This window comes from Aspergillus nomiae (genome assembly GCF_001204775.2).
Source record: "Aspergillus nomiae NRRL 13137 chromosome Unknown contig00232, whole genome shotgun sequence".
Lineage (NCBI taxonomy): Eukaryota > Fungi > Ascomycota > Eurotiomycetes > Eurotiales > Aspergillaceae > Aspergillus > Aspergillus nomiae.
This window is the reverse complement of record NW_015378287.1, coordinates 16,869-35,793: the sequence shown is the minus strand read 5'-3', so window position 1 is coordinate 35,793 and position 18,925 is coordinate 16,869. Positions and strand designations below refer to the sequence as shown.

General features: G+C 49.5%; 6 protein-coding genes across 6 annotated transcripts; 3 read left to right on the top strand and 3 right to left on the bottom strand.

The window, feature by feature from the left end:
• Nucleotides 1–65: 65 nt before the first annotated feature.
• On the bottom strand, nt 66–2,353 carry ANOM_007561 (DUF3292 domain-containing protein; the record flags this gene model as incomplete). The annotated part of the gene is made up of 5 exons (XM_015552817.1): nt 2,043–2,353; nt 1,787–1,995; nt 1,214–1,639; nt 921–1,148; nt 66–864 (listed from the first exon to the last, which is right to left on the bottom strand). The coding sequence occupies exons 1-5, from the start codon at nt 2,331–2,333 to the stop codon at nt 66–68; spliced, it is 1,953 nt and encodes a 650-aa protein (XP_015404942.1). The 5' UTR covers nt 2,334–2,353.
• A 562-nt stretch (nt 2,354–2,915) lies between these two features.
• On the top strand, nt 2,916–4,826 carry ANOM_007560 (crossover junction endonuclease MUS81; the record flags this gene model as incomplete). Its single annotated transcript, XM_015552816.1, has 4 exons — nt 2,916–3,007; nt 3,064–3,233; nt 3,290–3,690; nt 3,741–4,826. 4 exons carry the CDS (start codon nt 2,916–2,918, stop codon nt 4,824–4,826), a joined length of 1,749 nt encoding a protein of 582 aa, XP_015404943.1.
• Nucleotides 4,827–5,201: 375 nt separating this feature from the next.
• On the bottom strand, nt 5,202–8,972 carry ANOM_007559 (putative copper resistance-associated P-type ATPase; the record flags this gene model as incomplete). The annotated part of the gene is made up of 1 exon (XM_015552815.1): nt 5,202–8,972. The coding sequence occupies one exon, from the start codon at nt 8,970–8,972 to the stop codon at nt 5,202–5,204; it is 3,771 nt and encodes a 1,256-aa protein (XP_015404957.1).
• A 1,477-nt stretch (nt 8,973–10,449) lies between these two features.
• Nucleotides 10,450–12,726, top strand: ANOM_007558 (transcription factor TFIIIB subunit BRF1; the record flags this gene model as incomplete). The annotated part of the gene is made up of 1 exon (XM_015552814.1): nt 10,450–12,726. One exon carries the CDS (start codon nt 10,450–10,452, stop codon nt 12,724–12,726), a length of 2,277 nt encoding a protein of 758 aa, XP_015404956.1.
• Nucleotides 12,727–13,978: 1,252 nt separating this feature from the next.
• On the top strand, nt 13,979–16,252 carry ANOM_007557 (sugar transporter-like protein). The gene is made up of 10 exons (XM_015552813.1): nt 13,979–14,093; nt 14,164–14,363; nt 14,426–14,724; nt 14,792–15,062; nt 15,120–15,135; nt 15,181–15,258; nt 15,321–15,437; nt 15,508–15,646; nt 15,723–15,852; nt 15,909–16,252. Exons 1-10 carry the CDS (start codon nt 14,009–14,011, stop codon nt 16,059–16,061), a joined length of 1,488 nt encoding a protein of 495 aa, XP_015404952.1. The 5' UTR covers nt 13,979–14,008; the 3' UTR covers nt 16,062–16,252.
• A 1,095-nt stretch (nt 16,253–17,347) lies between these two features.
• Nucleotides 17,348–18,481, bottom strand: ANOM_007556 (uncharacterized protein; the record flags this gene model as incomplete). The annotated part of the gene is made up of 1 exon (XM_015552812.1): nt 17,348–18,481. The coding sequence occupies one exon, from the start codon at nt 18,479–18,481 to the stop codon at nt 17,348–17,350; it is 1,134 nt and encodes a 377-aa protein (XP_015404951.1).
• Between the last annotated feature and the right edge of the window lie 444 nt (nt 18,482–18,925).

The following is an 18,925-nucleotide window of genomic DNA, read 5'->3' as shown; positions in this document are numbered from 1 at the left end:
ATTAGCCCATTTGCTCTTCGATTACTTCCAGACCTGAGACTATCTTAGCATATGTTCTATACTGATTAATAGCTTTCCCAAACCTGTCCATCAATCGCCACCAAGCGATTGAACAACTGGTTCCTCATCTTCATAGCAGTAAGTTGATAATGTTGTTTCTTTGGATCCTTCCCAACAATCTCCAATCCATCAACCACCTCTTTACTTCCCATCGCCCATCCGGCAGCCAGTTTCCCCTTCCATCCAAATCCCCCAATCTTCCGCAACTCCCTAATATCAGTTACGGGCATACTGAAGGATACGGTTCCCTTTTCCCTACTCTCAAGCCTCTGGTCGCCTAACAGGGCATCCGGATCTGTCGTAAAATACAACACTGGCGGGTCACGAGCCGAGTCAATCACCACAGCTCCTCGACTGCCTTTGTAGCGAGCGTCAAACTGGACCGGTCCCAAAGGCAACGCCCTTTTGCCCTTCCTGCTGAGAATTCCAAGTCGGGATTTAGCGTGCTCGGATCCTGCAGCTGCCCGGACCCGGTCAACTGCAAGTTTGCTTTCGATGCCCGTTGCAGTTGTTCCTCGGAAGAAGCCGACAATGCGGGAGCCTATTGTTTTCTTGCGTTTGTTTGCTTGGGACTTTTCCTCTTCCTCTTGTGCTTGGGTTACGGGGTCTGGTGCAACTGCTTGGGCTATTTCTTCTTCTGACGCATCCAAGTTGACTTGGCTGGGGTTGAGCGATGTAGGGGCAGAAGGCGCTTTTTGTAGTGCGTCGGAAGGTGGCGGCGGTAAGGGGGCAGCATTTGTTTCGCCGATACGGAGGAGGGTTAAAGTTAGCTGGGCATTTGTAGGGATTCCTTTTAGGAGGGAGCTGGCGAAATGATTAGCAAAAAAGTGGTAGTCAGTTCGGCTCCTTGAGGAACTTACTTTTGCAACTCAAGAAGCTTGATCCAGCCTGGGTATTTGCGATTCAAGTACGCAGTAATACGAGCAAAAACGGGGTCTCCGAAGAAACCAAACCCTACCACGAAAGTACCCATTTTGACAAACACGTAGCTTGAGGTAACAAATGACCCGAGTAACCCAAGAGATAAAATGCTTGCCAACCGGACATATGGGGTAGTAGATGAAAATGGTGGGGTTGGTGACAGGGCACTATCAGTCCCACGTTAGAGTCTTAGAGATACACTCCGCTCAGCTTTGTAGCGGACTAGACTTACTTCCCAAGCTTCTCGTAAATATCAGTGATATCACTCAGTATACGCATGCCTAAGTTTGCGCCGTTGAGTACTGTCTCCTTCATGGGCTCCCTTGTCTTATCGTGAGTACTATCTGGTACTCCCCCGTGGGCTGCTGTTTGCGCATCTGCTGCTTCCGAGACAGTATGCATGGCATCTGGAACTGAGTCCTCCATGGGAGCACCTTCAGGTGTTCCCTGGTCATGTTTACCAGCAACACTTCCCACCGCCACAGTGGCTGCGCTTGTGATTAAGTTACTGGCCTCTTGCTCAGCAGCCTCACCCTTCATTTTCTCCGGTGCGCCGGTGACACTATCATGAGAGCCTAGCACACCAGCTTTGGGCTTCTGTACACCTCCGGTATTGCTATCAACGAGAGCAATAGGAGCAGGTGGGAACAGCCATGTCCTGCATGGAGGGTAAACGACCAGTGCAATCAGAAAGCATAAAATTGTAGGCACTAGGAAATCCAGGAGCCACGCAATAAAATATACCTAAAACCGCACACCGTCAGCCCCCAGAAAGCTGTCACGTACAATTTAGAGAAAAGCATACTCCGCAAAACATCCCTGTCCGCCGAGCTCCCTCCACGAGCGTAACCTGATAATATGCTTGTAGAATGCAGCCAACGACACAACAATTGTCGTATAGAAACGCTCAAGGGTCGCCCGCAATTTATCTGGGGAGAAATGCTCATCTTCGGCACGATTGAGATCCAACCTTTGTAACGGGGCATCTGGGACGGCTTTCACATAGTATATTTGCTGGCCTGTGTCAATACTGGAATATCAAGTAGTACCAAATAGCATACCTTGTTGAACCGTCTGATGAGCATCCAAAGGTCCTCATTCGATAGGCCTGCCACGATTCGGCCTTGAGGGGAGTGTTGCCATCCCAAATCTGTCACCTCGTCGGTATCGCCGGCTTTCTGGGCCAGGCCCTTTTCATCGTGATCGATCTGGGAAAGAGCATGACTATCTGTAGGACCAAATGCTTCAAGCTGGCTTTGTTTCTCTCTCTCTTTCAATTCAAGTTTTGACGGGCCATTGTCCCAGCCGGCTGTAGGGGCTGGCAGGGAGTCGGTGAAACTTTGTCCTGACATATTGTATGGTGCTAACCATCAATGCCATAAAAGGTCAATGCTAAAAAAGAGAAGGCAGCATGGATGCTATGTAAGTCAGTCATGATCTATAGATCCGATGCCGTGAGAATGACGTCATCCTTTCTTTTAAGCGCCCTCGCGATCTGCGGGACTTTGGCAGACTGGGTCCTGCTGCATGGCACGGAGTAATTACTAGTATCACACTTTATGTAGCAATTTTTCCATAAGTGGAGTCTAATGCATGGTTCAAGTTTTAATCTATTATCTGATGTCATTTAGTGCCATATATATCAGGCAGCGATGTAGGACGACGGCATTGCACCGCCACATAAACCCGTTTGCAAGCCACACTTAAATCCCAAAATGGAAGTACGCGTGAAATCGAAGCGCGTTGTGTTCATCTTTCCCCCGACGCACTACTGCCTCCATTTTGGAGGGCAAAGCATGACAGTGTGATAGTTTCTCAGTGCTGAAGATGCATGCATTGGTATCCTTTTCTTAGCTGCTATCTCAGGTGCCACTTTGGCGTAGAAAGCACCGAACCACATCTGCATTGCTTAGCGTCCAGCCAGTCCAGGAACTATGAGCGAAACATGTGCGAACCCCCTTTTCTTGGGGTGGATTAAAGAATGGCTGGACCAAGCAAAGGAACGTAACAGTAAAGGAAAGACTGTGTCGGTATAACCGCGTTTCGCTTGATGAGAGTCCACTGCTGATACGCTCTGCTCAGATACAAAAAGGCCTACGAGTCGATGAAAGCATGCCCCTTAGTCTTTCAACATCCGTCCGAGGCCCTGCAGCTCAATGGCCTTGGCCCTAAATTATGTGACCGATTAACTGAGAAATTAACGGCTCACTGTGCGGAGAATGGCCTTCCAATGCCTGAGCTTCCCAACAACTGTGCGTTTCCTATCTCTGATATGCACTCCACGGGTTTCCTTTAACAGCAACTGCAGCAAACGGTAAGAGACAGTCAGACGAAGGTGCATCAGAGAGCCAACCGGCGAAAAAGCCCCGGAAAGCAAGACCTTATGTGCCAGCGTTACGGTCCGGACCTTACGCACTTCTGCTAGGTCTGGCCACTCTCGGCGAAAATTCCTCTCAGGGCTTAACAAAAGCACAATTGATTGAAAGGGCAGAGCCATATTGTGACAGCTCATTTACGGCACCAAGCGACCCAGGCAAGTTCTTTACCGCGTGGAGCTCGATGAAAACACTCCTCCAGAAAGACCTAGTTTATGAGCACGGCCGTCCCTTGAAAAAGTACGCTCTTACAGAAGAAGGATGGGAGGTTGCAAAGCGGATCAGAAAAACCCTTCCCGAAAACCAAACCACCCTATCCTTTGGAAATCAACCGGTAAGGGGCCAATACCATAATTATGTATACCAGGAGTCTGACATACCCAGGACACATCCGGTGCTCAAGACCCCAATAAAAGCGGCCCCGGATCTCACCGTCAAGAAAGCAATGAAGACCTGGAAGCACTCCTCAACCCTCCAATAAACCAAGGAAACGACACCGACGACACCACAGTAACACCCATCACCCTACCCCCCAACAGCTTCACCGTCCAGCTGGTCCTGGACAACCGAGAAGTCCGAACCCAGAGGGACAGAGACTACATCTCCAACGAGCTCAGCAAAAAGGGCATCAGCGCACAAGTGCGTGCACTAGAGCTCGGCGACGCAATGTGGGTAGCCAAATTCCACGACCCGAAATTCCTCTCGCAGTACGGCGAAGAAGGCGACGAGGTCATGCTGGACTACATCGTCGAGCGAAAACGACTCGACGATCTCCTCTGCTCCATCAAAGACGGCCGATTCCACGAGCAAAAGTTCCGTCTCCATCGGTCGGGGATGAAAAACGTCATCTATCTCATCGAGGAATCCGCCATCAGCTACGATCTTAACTGCGCCATCGCAACAAAATATCAGGAAATGGTCGCGTCTGCTATCGCCTCCACACAGGTCGTGAACGGCTACTTCGTCAAGAAAACTAAGAACCTGGACGATACCATTCGCTATCTGGCCCGTATGACCTTTCTTCTCCGGAAAATGTATACCCAGGACGCCGCCCCTGATTCACAAGATAGACCTCCATCTCATACCCTCAGCTTAATACCTAGTCGCCAGCTGTCTTCCTCGCAATCATATCTCAATGCTCTTACGCAACTTCGAGCTGAGACCCCCTCTGTTACATACGCTGTGACCTTCCCCACATTTGCCGCCTTGGCTTCGAAATCAGAGTCTCTCTCCCTCCGCGATGTATTCCTGAAAATGCTCATGTGCACACGCGGGGTGACGGGCGACAAGGCCCTTGAGATCCAACGCCGGTGGCCCACTCCCCAGGCCTTTATACAGGCCTTTGAGGCGTTAGACCAGAAGGGCAAGGAGACTATGGTATCTGATAGGCTGTCTTCAGCGGTGGGGAGGAAGAAGGTAGCCAAGGTGCTTAGTAAAAAGATTGCTGAGGTGTGGGGGGAGGATGGTTGATGCTTTAGATTGCTGTCCCGGTCAGCGGGTGTGGATAGTTTCAAGATATTCTTGATTTTATGTATGGTATCAGCTTGATGCTTGACCTTTGTAACTATCAAACTTCTACTAAGTTGCACTCAGGTCGCCTGCGAGTATCTGCATAATAGTTTAGTGCTGATATTATGAGCTATACTGAAAACAAAGTCAGAGTGAAAACGTAAGAGCAATAATATTGAGAAATATGCCTTTGTCACAATTGGCATGAAATCATATAACGTAGTCGTTCATCAACGAATCCTGCATCATATAGACCGACATACATTATAAAACACCCAACGCCACAAAACCACCCATAGATTGTGGTGGATCCAGTATACCCATATAGACAATTGTTCATTTATCCATACCAAAGAGTCGCTTAATAGTCCTCTTTTCAATCCCCAAAGCAAGACTGCTGCAGACCACAGAGATACTACTCAAAGCCATTGCCAACGCAGCCCAGACGGGGCTCAGCCTCCAATGCTTATCAACCATAACGGTCTCGCCCCCGATGGTTTTCATCTCATGGCCATTGACAATAGGGTAAAACACCCCGGCGGCAACCGGTACAAGACAGAGGTTATAAACAACGGCCCAACCGAAGTTCATCTTGACGCGGTTGAACACCCGACGACTAAGTACAACTAATTGGAGGATAGTGTCGAGTTCAGAATTCAGGAGGATAAAGCTTGCAGAGTTCATGGCGACGTCCGAGCCGGATGCCATGGCGATGCTGACATCTGCAGCCGCGAGAGCAGGCGAGTCATTCACACCGTCACCGACGAAGGCTACGATGGACCGTGTGCCTTGCTCGTTTTTCTGGCTCTCGGCTTCCGAGTCGGATCTTGGGGGGTATATGCCGTCTTGGACTTGACGGACGAAGTCCGCTTTTCCTGCGGGCATGATATTGGCCATGACGTTGGATCGGGGGATGCCTACCATGTCGGCGACGGCGTGCGCGGTGGTCTGGTTATCCCCTGTGCACATATATACATCGACTTTGCGCTTTTGGAGTTGTGCGATTGCTTGAGCAGCATCTGGTCGGATTGAATCCGAAATTGCGAAGACGATTGCTGGGGTGAAGTAGGAGTCATTTGAAGACCCTGGGCTGACCTTACGCAATGACAATATCGCAGTAGATTTGCCTGATGCTTGGTAGGTTGAGAGAAATTCGGAAAGTTGGGAGTCATCGAAATGAGGTGAGGTCAGGCTTTGGAGGAGACGTTCATTGCCGATGGCTGCTTCGTACTGGGCTGTTCCTTTCGATTGGTCGGTCTTGTCCTCCAGAGACACAGTGAACTTGCCTTTCATTCCCTGTCCGGGCCGCTCTTCGATATCAGAGCTAAGTATTTTAGCTGACTCCATATCGCTGCAGAAGGCTGAAACCGCATGAGCAATCGGGTGATTGCTGCTTTCCTCCAATTTTCGAGCAAGCGACCATGCTACTTGCAAATCCTCAGAGCCCGTAATGAGCGGTTTATGGTCAGAAACTGTCAAGCTTCCTCCTTCCGTTAGGGTACCGGTTTTATCGAATACAATGGCGTCAAGGCGACTCGCTTCCTGGAAAGCTTCCCCCCCACCTTTGACCAGTATACCGTGTCGGGCAGCAAGGCCTCCGCCAACAAAGAGCGCCGTAGGAGCAGCAAGCGCCAGGCCGCAGGGGCAAGCAACCACGAACACAGCGATTGCAAACTCCAAGCTCCAAAAGGCCCAGCCACCATGCGGAACATCAAGGTAGTCATCTGGCAAGGCGCCAGAAACACCCAGCACAAGCCAGATGACGAATGTCAATACAGCTATAAGCGTTATTATGGGAACAAAGTGGGATGTGAGTAAGTCCGCAACCCTTTCCAAAGGAGCACGTCTGCTCTGGCCTTCACGCACCACGGCAATGATTTGGTCCAGCATCGATGCTCCCCCAACAGCGGATACCTTGATCTTCACGGGTTGACCGACATTCACAGACCCTGTGTAAACGGGATCACCAGCAGACTTCTTCACAGGGCGTGACTCTCCTGTCAGTGAGCTTTCGTCGAACTGATAAGTGTTGGTGTCGACAACCACACCATCAGCAGGGGGTGAAGCTCCATGGGGTATGCTAACAATATCACCGATGTCCAGCAGCTCGATATTGATCCTCTGAATCTCATCTTCGCTAGAGATAGCTCCAACATCATTTTGTTCGGTAGCGCGGTTATTGACAATCAGCAATGCCTCGGAAGGCCTCAACTTGCCAAGCGATGCAACTGCATCTCCAGTTTTCGTTTTGCTGTATGCTTCGATAAATCGACCCGCCAGAATAAACAAAGTAAGGAATACCACAGAGTCAAAGTATGTCGTGCTACTGCTCATTGATGAAGTTCCCACGACAGCATCAATTATGAGAACAGCCAATGAGGAGAGGTAGGCCACAGTAGTTCCAGCGGAGATCAAGAGATTCATGCTACCAAAACGGTAGAACCTCCGTAGAATAGGCACACGACTTCCAGGGCGCCAAAGGGAGTATATCTCCTTTGCAGCTCGCACATGGAACAAGTCAGTACCGTAGAGCATGACAGGAGTTGTCATGATGAAAAGAGACCATTCCATCCGAGAAACACTCCCAGCCCACATTGGCTGTTCTAAATACTTTCGAGTCTGGTTGTCCGGCGACACGAGGCTCATAAACACAATACCGATCAGAAAGGTTGGAATTGCCACTATCAAAACAAAGAGGAAACGAGACAGTAGCCTACGCCTCTCGTGCAACTGTATTGCCCGCGATCGGTCTTCTATGCTCGGCGGGTGGTAAACAGTGGCATGGAAAGCATCATGGACTCCGTCAATGCGCTGAAGTATGGTTCTGATGGTAAGAGAAGGAGGGCGTGGAGTATAAGTAACTTTAACAATGGGGTTCTTGACAGTTGGTGTGCCGTCAATTTCAACATCAGAAAGCTCCTTCAGAGAGTTAAGGACCTTGTCCGGGCAATGGTGGCAGAACATCCCCTCCACTCGAATTGGCACAGTTCTTCTTCCAATCTCCTCGTCATCTTGGCCTTCGCCAGCCTGGGGTATGACACTGGTGACAGAGGCGTCGTATCCTAGATCTTCAATTTTCTCCACAATGGCATCGATGTGATCGTGTCCGTCAAACTCTACCTTACCGCTATGGGACAAGAGATTAACTGAAACTTTTGTCACAAAGGGGAGTTCTTCGAGTCCTCGCGTGACACTCCCTGCACAAGAACCGCACGTCATGCCGCTGATGGCAATTTCGGCGACATAAGAAGGTAGATTTCGGCTTTGCGATGAAGCCACACCAACTTGTTGTACCTCATCGAGAGAGGCTTCAAATCCAATGTCTTCGATATGCTCAATCACATTTTCAATATTTGACTGGGGACCGGTATAGAGGACTGTGGCGCTATTGCTGAGAAGATTGACAGTGATATCCACGATGAAATCGAGCTGCTTGACTTCGTTTGTGATGGTATTAACACATGATGCGCAGCTCATGCCCTCGATGCTTATACGGGCATTGAACTTTCCATTATCGCCATGCGGTTGCAGAGATTTGACACTGGCACTTCCCGCAGATTTTCGGGATACCAAGCTCTCCATGTCTGATACCTCATCACTGACACCAAATACCTGACTGACCTTCTCTCTCCTTAACCGAGTAGGAGTCGCCACTGACAGGTCTCGCGCCTCGGATATTTCTTGCCATTCCTCTTTCCGGCAGGCATCGCAGTTCGCAAGGTGTCTATTCTGCGTCGTCGGGCTAGAAAATGAAGCCTGCTGCGTCGCAAAAAGGACCGAGTCTCTGGAAAGCCACGAGGTTGTGCTAATGTCAGAAACAACCATGCCTTTGTCATCATAAGTCGTGACATGATGGACCTCGAAAGCAGCTTGAATCAAAGCCTTGGCTACGGTGGAAGGGCTGGTCTCTGCCGCATGAGAGACTCGCACCTCATGAGTGAGAATAGTGACATCGACGCCAAACACGCCAGACAGTTCCGAGAGGACTTCGGTGATATATGCGATGCAGGAAGAACAATGCACGTTACTGACAACAAAAGTGCTTTTGAGGTGCCTTGAGTCCTGGCTTGCAGGATTTCGAGATTGATGGTCTGAATTAGGTGACATGATATCTTGTTTGAAAGTATATACCTGTACGGCGCTTAATAAGGTCTTAGAAACAGGAACCAGGGAGTATCCCTTGATGAGAGGGTGGGTCGTGAAATAGCGAGCTGGTAAAACTTGATTCACTGAGAAACAGGCGAAGGTGGCCAAGCTGAGGAAACTTCGTTGTTTATTGTCAATATCAAGACTGCTAGTTAATACGTGCTAGAAGAAGCCAACTTGGGAGAAAAGTTGTTGGATCAAATTATAACAAGCCAAGAGTGAAACAGTGTGTTGCTGGGAAAGTCCGAAGGCGACAGCAGGAGCGACCGAGAATGGTAACTGAAATTATGTATTATATTAGGATCATTAGAAAGGTTGCAAGTAGGAAATAGAATTAGATATTCATTTTGGGGAGGCACGCTGGCAATAAAATACGACACGGCAAGAGGCTGCGTCTTTTGTGCGTGAAGCTGTGGAGAGACGCTAAACTACGCAGAAATCACTCATTCCGAAGTACTAGGATGGAACCGCCACAAGACTGACAAATGTTCAGGATGACCAAGACAACTGTCCATCATTAGTCAATTCCAGTCGAGTGACTTCATCGCTTAAAACAGAAAATAATCGAAATAGTATGTCTGTTACATCCCGACAGGAGGTGAGCGATTATGGCGTCAAATGTCAAGTGGACAGTGACATGCCGCAGTGGAATCTTGGCTTCGACCCCAACTGGGGAAATAAGATCAAATGAGTCATGAAGACCATGAAGTTAGTTAACGGAGTTCTTCTCGAACTGATTGATAATCACTTTGCCTGATCTGTGGGGAAGAATGACCAGGTACAGGCAAGCATAATTGCAAACGGCCACCTTCATGTTGTATGAGCATGAGAAGCGGCCCTGGTGGAATAATAAATGTCCCTGACGCACTCAGCGGGAATCGAACGGCGGCTCCTCCTGGAAACATGACAGGAATGCCAGAGTCCAGCGCGGTCACGTGACCCTCCCACTGGACCACGAAGACTTTTTCAACGCGTCGTCGCTCGCACTGATCACGTCGCCATCCGATTTTTCACCCCTCCACGCATCGCCTGTCGCGTGTCAAGCTATCTATTGAAATGGGATGGATATCGATCTAGTCTTCCTTGTTTAAAAGATCTTTCTCGTCGCCGAGTAAAGCTGGCGTCTTTCCCACTGTTGGACCCCAGTCCCTTTACTGTCAAACACATCTGATACCCACTCTTAGAACTTCTGGGCGTCGACAAACAATATATCGTTTCTTCCCTTACATTTTATTTCATCTCCATCTCCAAGTGCTATCGATCCCGACCCCCGTTATTAATCACCTCGCACCGCGAATAGAAAGAATGTCTCCTTGACCTCATTCACTCTTATCTTCTCTCCACTTCTGACCTCCTTACTTTATATATCTCTGCGTTTCAGAACATCTTTGGAATTGGGTTACTGGTGAACATTAACTTCCCCTCGAACTCGTTTATCATGTCTACTTCTAGACCGGGAATGCGCCCTCCATTCCCCCCGAAGGCTGGCCCCAGGGCACCGCCAATGGGTCGCCTGGCCAGTCTTAAATCCCCTAATCCGGCTGCAATAAGACGGCCTCAGCCCATTGGCCGGCCACAGCCAGCCAAGCCGACTACTCACCCAAAGACGTCGACATGCCCTAACCCTGGTTGTCCCGCACCTCATATTGTCGAGGATGACGGGCAGAAGGTTTGTTCTGGGTGTGGTACGGTCATCAGCGAGGCAAACATTGTCTCCGAAGTGACTTTCGGTGAGACATCATCCGGTGCTGCAATTGTTCAAGGTACATTCGTCGGAGAAGATCAGACTCATGTCCGCAGTTATGGCCCTGGCTTTCAACGTGGAGGTGGTGCGGAAAGCCGAGAGATTACTGAGCAAAATGGTAATCGATATATTAATCAGCTGTCTCGTGCTTTGACCATTCCGGAGAGTGCTTCGAAGGCAGCTGGCCAGGTTTTCAAGCTCGCCGTTGGTTTGAACTTCATTCAAGGTCGCCGAACAAAAACAGTGGCCGCGGTATGTCTCTACATCGCCTGCCGCCGGCAGGACGGTAACACTGTAATGCTCATTGATTTCGCGGATGTCCTCATGATCAACGTGTTCAAGCTGGGTCGAACGTATAAGGCTTTGCTGGAAGAGCTGCGCTTAGGTGGTAATGTATTTCTGATGAATCCAATCGATCCAGAGAGTTTGATTTATAGGTTCGCCAAACAGCTGGAATTTGGAGCTGCCACAATGCAGGTGGCCAGCGAAGCTGTTCGTATCGTGCAACGAATGAATCGCGACTGGATGACCACTGGTCGACGTCCAGCCGGTATTTGTGGTGCTGCTTTAATTCTTGCGGCACGAATGAACAACTTCCGACGCACAGTCCGCGAGGTCGTATACGTCGTCAAAGTAACTGAAATTACCATCAGTCAACGTCTCAATGAATTTAGTGCAACGGAAAGTGGAGAGTTGACAGTCGATCAATTCCGCTCTGTGCAACTGGAGAATGCTCATGATCCGCCCTCTTTCACCAGGGCAAGGGAAGGGAGGAAACCGTCGCGGAGTTTCAAAAGAAGACCCACGGAAACCGCAGCGGATATTGAGGGAGATCTTACTGATGCCGCTACAACGCCCTCAAACATCGCTCCCCAGCAGCCGAAACGCGTCGATGCGGATGGCTTTGCTATCCCTAGCCTTCCTATCGATCCAGCCTTGATCGCAGCGGATGGTGAGAGACGAACGTCGACAACGTCCGTCGAGAGCGAAGTTGCATCAGAAGCTAGCGAAACCCCGGGCAAACCAGCTAGGGGCCGCCCCAAAGGCTCCAAGGCACGACCTCTACCAACTCCGACTCCCGATCAGATCGCCTCAGAGGAAGCCCTCGAAAATGAGATGACAGCCTATCTAACGAAAGGCTCCAATATGATCGAGAGTACCACGGTACCAAGGAAAGCTATATCTGAGAGCGCCGAAATCGATGAGGCGGAGTTTGAATCAGATCCGGAGGTCTCTAACTGTTTACTGTCCCCTGCCGAGGTCGAGATCAAGGAGCGGATTTGGGTGCACGAGAATAAGGACTATCTGCGGACACAGCAGGCCAAAGCTTTGAAACGGGCCTTGGAAGAGGCTGATTCACAGCCCGGGATGCATAAACCACGCAAGCGTCGTCGCGGTAGGCTAGGGGATGTCACGTACCTGCAGGGCGACGGCGAAGACGGCGATGGGAGAAGCACACGGGCGTCTACTCCGGCAGAAGCGACCCGTCGAATGCTGGAACGAAGGGGGTTCAGTAAGAAGATCAACTATCGGTTGTTGGAGTCACTGTTCGGCGAAGAGGGGGCAGATGAGGCCGCCAAGGCGGAAGGAGAGAGAATGAGCCGCAGTCAGAGTGTGGCATCTCGGCGTAGCGTCAGTGTTGAACCAGAGGGTATCTCGAGACGCGCGCGACTAGTGACTCCATCAACTCGCGCTAACCCCCCTGGCTCCCCGGCTCCAACGTCCGTTCCCGCGCGTAGTGTCACTGAACATACTCAGCAAACCGGTGTCACAACAGATAAGACTGGTCAGGCGGACCTTAAGGAAAATGCCGCGGAGCCTGCCACCGATGACAAGAACGGCTATTCGGATGAGGAACCGGATGATGAGTACGACGACGATGAGGAAGATCCCGATGGTGTGGATGCTGCTTTCGCAGGACAGTACGGCGATTACTATGACGAGGGAAGCGACTACTATGACAGTGATTAGTGTGACTAGCTTTAGTTTTAAAGTTTAATACCAGGCATAGCGAATAGGATAGATACCTTGGGATGCGAGAAGTGACAATCTAGACTTTGGTTAACCTTGAATATCACGATGATACCGTTCCTCCGTGTCTGATCATGAGCGACTTCCCGTCGTGAAGAACCTAGGGATATTCGGAGGATCAAGGAAGAGCAAGGCAGAGCAACATGCCCTCCGTCAAGGTCCACATCTCTAACCGTGACCATGCACGAAATCCCCCGACTCCTTCCCTTTCTAACTCGGAACTGCCATTCCGGTTACCCATCACGTGTGATCGTCAGCTTCCCAAGAGTCACTCATGGTCACAGCTTCATTCCAAGTTCAAGCTTCTTCCATATCACAATTGCCACAGTCGCCACTACCATCGTTGTTGCCGTAGACTGACTCCCCTCCCCTGTACCCCATGTTCACTCTTCTCTGGATCCAGCTAAGGGAGCCAACATGCATCCCATTAACGTACTACTAAGTATGCTTGCTATATCACCACCAGTGTCATCTAGGTAGAAGGCTAACCCTCCCCCACCCACTTCATGGATGCGCTTGGCTGCCGTACCATCAGGCAAGGGGCAGTTTGTGATGTAACAGCCCTCCCAGAGGCGCGATTCTAATGCTCTCGGCCGAGGTCATAGCTCTAGGGTAGAGTTTACGAGAGTTATGCATTCTCCTTCGGAAAGGAGCTTGCTCTGTGTAGCGGCGGTGCACCTCAAGTTGAACCCGGAAGTGATATCCAGTGGAACCCACCACATCCTGCAAGTTGGGTTTATGCACAGGCTTCGAGACTTTCCAGTCCAGACCCCGAATCTGCTGATCATTGGGAATGCCGAGGGGTAGCTGCTCCGCAGCCCAGAATGCATGAATCGTGATCAAGCAGTGAGAATTGTCAAATGCTGCCATATTACCGGCTGACTCTCCCTGCTCTCTTTGCCCTATTAAGAAATCAGGAGCGGAATTTCTCCGGCAGGTATGGAACGCCCCTCCTGCACGCGTCTACAAAAGGTTAGTATGGACTTTTGATATTGAGAAATATCAATCTATAGTGGGCAAGGGTGCATCCTGCACTGAGGCTCTTTCGTCACCAATAGCATATGCTTGGATCCACCACAGATTACATGCAGCTCAACGTGTTTGCATGCTGATTGACAAACTGAAGCATACTAATTTCTCTATATAAACTCCTTCGGACAGCTACCCTCCTTACTCTTCGGTTACCCTGTCTCAAGCTTGTCCCTGTGTCCTCCTTCGCAACATGGTGAAGCTTAACATGTACGGTCGAGGGTTGAGCCTTCGGATGGCTATTATGCTCACCTGCCAGATATCGTTTGTCTTATTTGGTGCGAGACCTCAAACCCACTGTTGTACTGCAGCATGCAGCAAGCTAACTTCAGCGTTGGTCATTTGTAGGTTACAATCAGGGTGTATTTTCCGGGATCGTGGGGAATGAAGACTTTCTCAGCGTTGTACATCACCCAGGCTCAGCGACCATTGGGATCATAGTCGGGATCTACAACCTAGGTTGCTTCCTCGGGACGGGAGTGTGTTTCATGATTGGAGATAGGCTAGGGTTTCGAAGGACAATGTGGTTCTCGATGACTTGGATTGTGGTATGTCTGCACTTGCAACGTTCAGATTGACAGAATGACCGCTCAGATAACATTCCATCCAGGCTGGGGCGATTGCACAAACCTGCGCGTTTTCCACGGCGCAGTTGCTGGCGTCGCGATTCTTTACTGGAATCGGCACAGGGATATTTACCAGTACTGTGCCAGTGTACCAATCGGAACTGTGCGACGCACGGAAACGAGGAATGTATGTATGTAGCCAACCTCTTGCCGTTGGGGTAGGCATTGTGGTTGCCTATTGGTTCGACTACGGGATGAGCTATGTTGAAGGACCCGTAAATTGGCGGCTACCAATCGCCTGCCAGATCATCTTTGCTCTCATTGTGACGGTTATGGTCGTCGGGTGAGTGTTCATCCCACCTCACGTCTACATGTATATGCTGCTGAACACGTATCTCACGTATAAACAGGCTACCAGAGAGTCCTCGATGGCTATACCGGCGAGGTCGTGGAGGGGAAGGCTTGCAGGTCCTTTGTGACTTCCATGATTGCACTGCGAACGACCCAAAGATAATTGAGGAGTCACAAGGGATAACCAAAGCTATCCAGCTGGATATCCTCCGCGGAGAATACAGGTGGTCCCAGATCTTCAAAAAAGATGAACTACACACGGGCAGACGCGTGCTCCTGGCCTACGGGTTGCAATTTATGAACCAAATGGGAGGAGTCAACATCATAGTCGTAAGTAGTGAAGCCGATAATATTGTTTTACCCCAGCAGAAACTGATTCTCAACCAGACATATGTCACGACAGGTAGGGATCATGCCCATGCAACTTGAATTTCACTAAGGATGGCAGTGTTGGAGACCAATGTGGGCCTTGACAAGGAGTTGAGCCTACTGCTCGGAGGCGTTATTCAGGTTATGTTTGTCATAGGTAACCGAGCATTCCTCTTGAACACTGCTTATCGAGAAGGTCTGCTGATCCCGTTACACAAGGCTCGTTCTATCCCACATTCTACTCCGATCGACTGGGTCGAAAAAAACCGATGATGTGGGGATCTTTCGGACTATTTCTTTGCATGATGATGATCTCCATTCTTTTGTCTTTCAAGGGTAGGTCAGCCCCCTTGTGATATGGCTGGGTAGAGGAGCAGAGAGCTTATTTTTGGCTAATTCTCAACAGGCACCTCCATGGAGAAAGCAGCAGCTACCGCATCAGTGCCGTTTTTCTTCTTATTTATGCTCATCTTTGGTGCGTCCATTAACTGCATACCATGGGTGTACGGGCCGGAGATTCTCCCCCTACACGTCCGAGCGAAAGGGTAGGCATAATAGCTTCATTCCAACCAGTGGCCCCTGCGGAATTTGTGCAAAGCTAACTGAATACTCCCAAAATAGCCAAGCTCTCGGAGTCTCGGCAAATTGGCTGTGGAATTTCTTTGTGGCCATGATCGGACCAACGTTGATCAACGACCTTGCATGGAAGGGCTACCTGATTTTCATGTGTTTCAATCTTGTCTTCGTACCGGTGAGCAAAAATCGTGCGCAGCCGTCTCTTCCATAATACCTAACGAGCATGCTTAGCTTCTCTATTTTTTCTACCCTGAAACTGCCAACCTCAGTCTCGAGGAGATCGATTCCCTGTTCATGCATAAGAGCCCACAATCGCTGGACTCGTCGGAAGAGTGGAAGGAACCTATTGTTGTCACCACCAGTGTGGAAACACTAAAGGAATAGGGTACATGGATCTTATCATGAGTGTTTGCTACGATGAGTCTAAGATTATGGGTTAATAGATGGGGTCTGGAGTTATATACTTATAGCGCTTAAAATATCCTATATAGTTATATAGTTATGTAGTTTAGCAATGCACGTAGCGGGAATGTTGAGGAGGATGTTCATCGAAACAAATGGGGAAATATGACAGTTATCCGGATCTGCACTTAGTCTAGTCTATCAGTACGTTGATCTCTCCTCTCAATACGATTGTTATTATTCATTAGACCCACGGCCACCCAACTGTTCTGATCAGATACGGAGTAGAAAGCAACATAATATATTTTATAAGTATCCGTACATTGAACGGTGTAAAACAAAATATATGTTCACAAGAATACTAGAGAGACGATTCGACCCCAGATAGTATCCCAGACTCCAAGTCGTACAGAAATACTTCAACCAAAAAATATATATCCACGTATTCCTCAACCCCTACAAATAGCCAACTCCATTCAACTCGAAGCTCTCTAACAGTAGTATATACGGGCACTTGAAGTCTTAGCTAGCAAGCTAAAATAATATAAAAAATCATAAATAAAGCAATTCACTCTATGAATACTGATCATGGTACCTGACCATTGCAGTTTTACTCATTTTTGTTGTTGTCATTTACCTAGGGTTGGTTGGCCTTTTTGCCTTTCTTTGTTTGTACGTTTCTCTCTTCGATTTTATTTTTATTGACTAAATTATTATTTTTTTTTTTGCCTTTGTTAGCCCCTCCACAGGTAGGATACTAGTAGCGCGTAGTACAACTATATGGCGTGTAGTGGAGTGCGTAGGGCAACTTAGGTTTACTTGAGTGGATGCCCGAATGAGTTGTCACTCCTGCCTGATCAGACTACTAGTGGGGGTTTTAATTCTACTAAAAGGATCTGCTTTTCTTTCATGTTCAGTCTTTTCTTAAATATGTTTATTTCTTGTTGATCTCTTATGATATCTTTCACAATGATGGATCGAAATTATGAACACAATGTGAATATGAAGAAAGAAAATCGAAATGACAAACCATGAGCGAACACCGCAAGTGAATACCACCTTTTGCGCCCTAAAAACTTGGAAGAACAGAAAATGATATCACCAATTTCCCGATACCGGATGATTACGTTTTGCCGAAGAACCCAAATGACAATGAGAAAATATCTGTGCCGAAAAGTCTGTTAGATACGAAGCGAAATATGTGAGCAAAACTCGTCGAAACTTTTTGTCGCGCGCGCGGGCGCGCGGTCGAAGCCCGTGTCGAGATTTTACGCGTCGATGTCCATGCCCGTCCCCATTCCTACGCCGCCGTTCAGCCCAACGCTCACGCCATTGCTGACGGGCTGTGCCGAGAGGGTTTGTAAGAGAGGAAGGCCGGCGTTCGCGGGGTTTGCGCCGAGGATATTCTGCGTTTGAAGGGATGCACTATTGACTGATCGGTGTGCGGCATTCAGGATCTGAGTCCCTTCGAAGACAATGGGATTCGATCGGAGGTTTTGAATGCAGGTATCCCAAGCGGATGCCACCAGCTGAGCCTGGGTGAGATCGTCATTGAACAAGAAAAAAGCGCTGGAGTTGGCTGGTCCAAAAGGCGTGACAGGTCGTGCAGCCACGAGGTAAGCGTTCAAAGCTCGATTCTTCATAAGTATTTGAGAGTCTAGGAGATACGCAGAATATTGTTTGTCGATGTATTTCTTCCAGCCGCGCACTGCGGCTGCCATGTCGCCATCGCCGTCGAATGTAATACGTTGCCAGCTGATACCAAGAAGGCGGGTGGCGTCGTCAACCAGCGGCTCATCAGGCGAGCGATTTGTGGCGTCGAAGAGGCGGCGGTTGTCATCTTTGCCGCTGTCCTGCAGTCGCTGCACTGACGAGAGCGCGATATCATCGAGTCTGGGAGCGGAGGGATCAAGGCGTTGAGACTTCCGGCCAGAGATATTCGACTGACTGGATTGAAACGCCTGAGAATGCGATGAGGCAGACGGTGCAGAAGCAGCACTGCTCTCCAGCGTTTCTTCGTACCAGGTGCCTGTCTGGGTTTCTGCGGAGATAGCCAGCCCGGTTCTTGGATTCAGAAGAACCATGCCTTCTCCATAGATGGGCTCCTCTTTCTTTGCAGGAGCCGGCGCGGGCATGGAGGGTACGCTGGGGGCATTCATAGCTTCTTCAAAAGCCGCTTCGTCACGCGATCTTTTGCGCGATGGCTTTCCACCGACAGGCCCGGATGCAGCGAGCTTTGCACCAAATGAGGTGCTTGGGCCACTCGAGAAAAACGAGCCTGAGTTTTGGGAGACGACATCAAGCTTAGAGTGGCGAGGGAACTGAAGGAAGGCGTGTTCCTGGGGAGGGGACAGGATCATGGCAGGGCCATCGGAAAGGCTGTTGAGCATCATCGGACACATGGTGGTGTGAGAGAGCTGATAGAATCGGAGGCAACTACAAGAAAGAGAACCCGATCTGTTTTGTCAAAGTGAGCTAGAACTAACAAGATAGAGCAACCTGTGGATCACGAGATCCAAGCCGTGAGAAGAAGATCGACGAGGTTAGCGCAACGGATGGTGAGGTTGCGAACCAGAACAGGAGGGTCGATATCCAATGAGATGATATAAGGTGTAATGGTCGAGCAAGGAGGAGGAATGGATGGGGATGTGACGATGGAAGAGAAGAGAGACAATGAGAATGAGGAGAGGAGGAAGGAAAGGAAGAAGAGAAGGGAAAGAAAGGAAAGGAAGGGAAGGGTGGAGAGAAGATGCAGGGAAGGGAACAACACGAGAGAGGATGAGGAGCCAACAGCGAACCACGGGATGGAAGGAGTAGCAAGCGAGAGAAAGAAAAACGCGTGAAAA